A 6,444-nucleotide genomic window follows, 5' to 3' on the forward strand; every position below is an offset into this window, starting at 1 on the left:
AAGAATTTTTTTAAATTTTAAAATTAATAAGAAACATGAATTTACCTACTTTTCCCTGCCACCCTGACTATTCTCCACTTTGCTGCTTTTCAGAAATTTGAGAAGCATCTAGGAAGCTATCTCAGACAGTGATTATTAGAGGGTGGTGGGTGAATGGTGTTAGGTCTCTGAAGCTTCGCAATTAAGATTTGCCATATTTGTTCTTCAGGGAATGTTTGTGAGTCTCTTTCCCATCCATCTTGTTGGTCAGCTGGTTAGTCTCCTGCATATGTCCCTTCTCTACTCACTATATTGCTTTGAATATCGTTGGTTCAATAAAGGTAAGTCCATCTAAAGAAACCCAGAACATCAAAGCTTAGTTTGGAAATGCTACTACTTGCTAAGCAGACTTGTTAAGCTATTCAATAGTTAGGCCTATGGCAAACTATCTTCGGAAGGAAGTATCCTCATTGGCAAGAGAGAGCTTACATTTGGCTTAGTGGGTTTAACCCTTAACTTTGAGGCTGGGGGATGCAGTGGTATAGCATTATCTTTTTGGTGCTTAATGTCATATAGCTCTGACTGGTGGTAAGATGGCATAAATGAGCCTGATTTCTAAATTAGGGCAATGAGATTGACATCAGCATTCAGATTCTTTTGGATCTTTTAAGAAGACCTTGGTATATTTATCCGGGTGTGTGTGGTTGAAAGAGGTTAACTGATTTCTACAGGATGGCATCCTTTTTATTTAATATATTGCTTTGTTCCAAACTAATACTGACAAAGGTTTGCTCGTGCTGAAATTCTTAATTCACTTAGCCTATCAGCTTGTGATTACTGAATTGTAAAAACTTTGCATACAAGCTTTATATCAGATTTGTTCAATTCTAATTTATATGTTTTAGCTGTGTTCAAAATGATAGATCTGTACCTAAAACTCAAGCCTCTCAAATAGTTTGTCTACCATAGTTACTTAAACACTCTGTTAAAAGGAAATATATCTAATTGTATTGGCTTCCTTCTTTTAGGAATTGAAATGCACCAACGGTTGTCAAACATAGAAAGGAATTGGCCTTACTACTTTGGGTTTGGATTGCCCTTGGCTTTTCTCACAGCAATGCAGTCCTCATACATTATCAGGTAATCTGGCTAGTGGGATTTGAAGGAAACAAGTAAAAATAAAAATTCATGTAGTGAGCACCTTTTATGTGCTTGATTCTATGCTATGCATTCTATATTCTTATTTGACCATCAGGAAACTTGTAGGATTTTTCTCCTTGACAGAGTCACAGACATTTGTCAATTAGCATTAAAATCTAGTCTGCATATCCCCATATCCCATATTCTTCCTTCTACGTTGCCTCCTGGAGTAGTGTTAAACATGTCCAGTGTGAAAAATCTTTTGTTCTTTCTGAAAGGTGTGTTTTATATATTAAGGTTTTATCGAACCGTGATGTTTACAGTGGAGGCAAAGGAATTTTGGGCTTCTAATCTCTTCTCCAAAGTCATGGCTTTTATGAAGGTGACTAATTCTTTTCTTTCTCTCTCTCTCTTTTTTAAACAGTGGCTGCCTCTTCTCTATCCTCTTTCCTTTATTCATTATCAGCGCCAATGAAGCAAAGACCCCTGGCAAAGCGTAGTAAGTATTAGCCAATCAGTGAAGTTACAGCTTTGTGAAGGATTGGGGTGGTAACACCACAATTATGTCAATGAGACTTTTTTTTTTAAAATAACCTCTTAACATTGCAGGAAAACCTTTACTATACAGGTTTGAAGAAAGAAAAACATTTCTGGGATATATCTCAAACTTTTCCCCATGATATGTACATGCTTGTATATTTCTAGAGTTGATCCTATTGTATATATTCTTAATATTTAACAATTCACTGAATATAAGGCACTTGTGAACATCTATAGTTAGGCTCATTTTTGTAAGAATGGCCAACTTTTTTTTTTTTTTTTTAAGGCAAGCATGAAAATCAGGTTTATTGAGGAAAGAAAGGATTACAGGGCAAGAGCAAGATACAGGTTTATAGAGCGTGATACATACACCACAGATGACAACTGGACCCATTGTCACAGCAAAGGGTGAGCAAAAGGAAGGCAGGAAAAAAAGAATGGCCAACTTTTAAAGTAGTGGGCTATATGGTTTGGCCACATGAATTTATTGATAATGATCATAAATTTATTTATTTATTTATTTTTGAGACAGAGTCTCATTCTGTTGCCCTTAATAGAGTACCGTGGCATCAGCCTAGCTTGTAGCAACCTCAGACTCTTAGGCTCACGCGATTCTCCTGCCTCAGCCTCCTGGGTAGCTGGGACTACAGGCGTACACCACGATGCCTGGCTAATTTTTATATTTTTAGTAGAGATGGAGTCTTGCTCTTGCTCAGGCTGGTCTTGAACTCCTGACCTCAAGCAATCCTCACACCTCAGCCTCCCAGAGTACTGGGATTACAGGTGTGAGCCACGGCACCCGGCCTCGTAAAATATTTTAAATGAGTTTTTAGCAATAATAACATCACTCCAAAAATTTTAACACTTCAAAGAAAAGTTCAGTCAATCTTTGATCAATTTTGGTTAAGTCAGTGAGGATACTTATATTAGAAATTTTGGGTCTGTTTTGGGTTTTTGCATGCTTTTGCTATCTAGCAGTGCTCACTGTGTATCTTAGGAAGGGTAATCGACTTTCTCTTAACACTTCAAACCACAGATAGCCTATGATACCTTCAGAAATAGCTTTAAGTTTATACCCTGAAACCAGCTCTAGAAAAGTACTTCTAGAATCAGAATTAATTAGAATATGATTTTTTTCTCTAAGAGTCCCAGTATTTCAAAACTGGTGATTCCAGTGCCTTCACAGCAGCAGTAGGACCCAGTATGTTTTTACGTTTTTTTTCCTACACTGAAAATGCAAATGCAAAGGCCCCAGTGCATTTTTTAGTTGCTTTTTCAATCCATGTGTTTAATATCTGTACTTCCTTGATCAAATTTCAGTTGTCTTATCTTGCCCTGTGTAGCTTTAAATTCAGTGTAGTCAAATAAATTCTCACAAGTGAAATGATAATTTTGATCAACTGGGAAGCTAATGGGTCTCTTGCTTTTTAGCCTCTTCCAGTTGAGACTCTTCTCCTTGGTGGTCTTCTTAAGCAACAGACTCTTCCACAAGACAGTGTATCTGCAGTCTGCCCTGAGCAGCTCCACCTCTGCAGAGAAGTTCCCTTCACCGCATCCGTCTCCTGCCAAACCGAAGGCTGCTGCAGGCCACTGAGTTGCCTGCCACCCAAAGGGGATGGGTGGGATTGGAGGGAGGCTGTGGCAGCTCTGTTCCCTGCTCACCTCCGCCTGCCAGGGAAGGCAGGACCCACGCTGCCAAGGGCCCTCTGCATATTCACTTTCCTCTGAGGAATTGGAAGGTTTGTCTCTGGTGCACGTAAGGCAGAATCTTCCTGACACCAGTGTGTGGATTCTTAACACCACTGTGAGTCTGAAAGGACCACAGGTTTTTCTGCAGCTATTTTCTAGCATTTGCCATCCCCTGTGCCTGGACTGATTTGAATACTTTGATTTTTCTCCCTGTGCCATTTTACCCTCCCACCTTTCCTGCCTTCTACCACCCTTGGATGAATGGATTTTGTAATTCTAGCTGTTGTATTTTGTGGATTTGTTATTTTTGTTTTTCTGTGAAGCACATACGTTGGATGTGGGAGGTAAAGGAGTATCAGTTGCTCCTGGTCACTCCTTTTATAGCCATCACTGTCTTGTTTCTTGTAACTCAGGTTAGGTTTTGGTCTCCCTTGCTCCAAAAAAAAAAAAAAAAAAAAGCCTGAAGAGATGAAGCGATGGGACAGGAGGAAAGACAGACCTCACAGCCAGATCTGCCAGGTTTTGGAGTGATTTTTTTTTTTTTCTTCCCCTTGAAGGGGAAAAAGCTTTTTTCACTGGTACATTTAAAACCCCCAACTGTGGGGAGGTACCAACTCTGGCAAGTGCCACTGCAACACAATACTCAGAGAACCTGAACTTTTCAACTCTGGGGGAGCAGAAATTTACTGTTGGCCACTGCCTGGTCTGTCTGGTATTTCAAAGGAATGTTGGGTGCTGCAAATAGGAACTGAAGGGGTAAATTATTAAACCCATTAAATCCTGTAATTGTTTGGTATTTTCCTGTCATTATAAGAGACTAAATATGGGGGGAATGTCAAAATACTTGTACAATTTTAAAATTTCACAATTAAACGTGAGCTGGTTTCCCACAAAGTGTGTAGTGGTTGAATTTGTAAATTGTGCACTGGAGAAGTGTATTCATGGGATACAAGACTTTGTTGGATAATTTGGTTATAGTTTTCAGATTTCAGAGACTGGCCCTGAAAAATGTTCCCTGAGAAAGTTTGGTTTGTATGATTATAATCACATTGACACTTTGTGAAAGACTTCGGGCTTGTTTTTTGTTTCAGTCTGTATGTACATCTGTACTGTGTATTCATGAGGGAGATAGACCCTTCTAGAGTCCAGTGTATTGAACATTCTATTAGTCAAAGGAAGAGATGAGTCATTTGGTTAAAAGAAACCATTACTATGTGCAAGACAAAATATGGAATTAAAAATTGTTGCTGGGAGTTGTAAACCAAGTTTGAAGTGCTTATGCAATTGATGGAAGGAGAGTTTTTAAATAGCATCTTGGAAGTGGTCACTGTTTTCTAGCTTGTGCACAAAAAATTGTAAGACAGTTTCAGATTTATTTCCAGCATTCCCCTATGACATCCCTGGTCATTTGACAATGATATCGTAGAGAACTACTTCCAGGTTGCTATGGGGGTGGTTTAAAGAAGACCTTAGTATTGCATCAGTTTGTAACTGATCAGTGATTTCCTTGTTTAAGCTTAGTTTTTAAAACTAAGTTTTAAAAGCAACCTTAGTTATTTAAGCAGCCATCTCTTTGCTGCCTGAAGTTTGTATTTGTACCATGTAGAAGCATTTCAGTTTAGAACGGTGAGAGAGGTTGAGTGGATGAAGGTACATGATTTTATACTCAACACTATGCCTGGCTATAAAAAATTCTTTAAGTGACTAGAAGTGAGGAGTCTCCAAAGTTTTATTAGTGTAACTGAGAGGCCAAGCCTGTATAAAGGCTAGATTAGTTGTATCTGCAATAATAGGAATTTGGTAACAATTTCAAATGAGCTATGCACACAAAAGCAGTGTAACTTTTCTTGCCTTTTACTAGGGTATGGACACTGAGAACAGTGATTAGGAAACTGGAATCAAAGACTAGGCTCTGATTTTGCTAAGTTCAGAATGGCAGTTTGAGGCAGGCTAATAATTAGTAACCAAAAACAAGGGAGCTCACATCACTAAAAAGAAAAATTAGCTTGAGTTTTAATCACAACCAGTAGGATCTGAGGAATTGTTCATACAAGCTTTTTTTCAGGGATAGCTACAGCTGGACAGGTATATATAATTCAGAATACACCCTTTGTATTATATCTTTATAGCTGAGCTGTCTGTTGCAGCAGCTCTTGAATTAGAAAGTGGATGCTTTAGATCTGAGTACATTTCAGTTTGCTAGAAACTTGTAGATGGACAGATTCATGCACTTGTGTTAACTGCTCTGCATTTAATAAGGGTTAAGATAAAATTTCAGAAGAATTGTGACAAACAGGAACAAATCCAGAAGAGGGTAACTAATGGTCAAAGGTTTATAAACCACTTTAAAAGATAACATCTGTGGGGAAAAAGGGCAACTATGGTTGTCTGTTCACTGTCTACTCATTTTCTATTCACAACATTATAGTGGTAGTATGTTCATTCATGTAGCTCCATCATTAAAATTGCTGTCACTGAAATTGCTCTGGTAAGGATCATCCACTCCTCAGTGGAGTGAAATAGACTGTTAAGCGGTCATCTCACCCCTCATTAACGTGTTCTGCCTTTGCTATGTGACCCACAGAAGTTAAAAGGAAGCTGACTTCAGGTCAGGGTAGCATATATATCAGTGCAAAGTTTTGGACAGACCTAAAATGAGTCTGTAAAACCAGTAAGACATCAAGTGGGGGAACAGATGACTTAATCATGTAACGAATATTTGAACATCTCTGTCAGGCACTGGAGACTCGAGGGTGAACCAGAAAGGTATGATTACTGCTCTCTTGGACCTAACAGACTGACAAGAAAATGAACATGCAAAATTTTAAGATTTTTATGATCAAATAGCTATTTTCCATAGGTCTCAAAGCTGGGCAAAACATTGGAATTCAGAGAATCTTTGAACAGGATGAGAAATCAGGCCTCTCATTCTTGTATTCATTCTCTAATTTCAAATTTAAATGTTTTGTAATGCTTTGAGACCTATGCAAAAAACAGTGACCATTTGATCATTTTAATAAGTTATTTTAGGTGGGCACAGTGGCTCAGGCTTGTAATCCTTGTACTTTGCGAGGCTGAGATGGGAAGATGGCTGGA

General features: G+C 38.5%; 1 protein-coding gene across 1 annotated transcript in view; it reads left to right on the forward strand.

Annotated features, from left to right (window-relative positions):
• Positions 1 to 3,787, forward strand: part of EI24 (etoposide induced 2.4) — a 37,765-nt gene extending 33,978 nt beyond the window's left edge. Inside the window, exons 4-7 of the mRNA XM_012658143.1 lie at positions 187 to 320; positions 1,008 to 1,119; positions 1,544 to 1,618; positions 3,091 to 3,787. Coding sequence (XP_012513597.1) covers positions 187 to 320; positions 1,008 to 1,119; positions 1,544 to 1,618; positions 3,091 to 3,253 — 484 coding nt within the window. The 3' untranslated portion in view covers positions 3,254 to 3,787. The remainder of the gene's footprint in view (positions 1 to 186; positions 321 to 1,007; positions 1,120 to 1,543; positions 1,619 to 3,090) is intronic.
• Positions 3,788 to 6,444: the final 2,657 nt, after the last annotated feature.

The sequence above is a fragment of the Propithecus coquereli genome, unplaced genomic scaffold (genome assembly GCF_000956105.1).
Source record: "Propithecus coquereli isolate 6110/MARCELLA unplaced genomic scaffold, Pcoq_1.0 Scaffold575, whole genome shotgun sequence".
Taxonomy (NCBI): domain Eukaryota; kingdom Metazoa; phylum Chordata; class Mammalia; order Primates; family Indriidae; genus Propithecus; species Propithecus coquereli.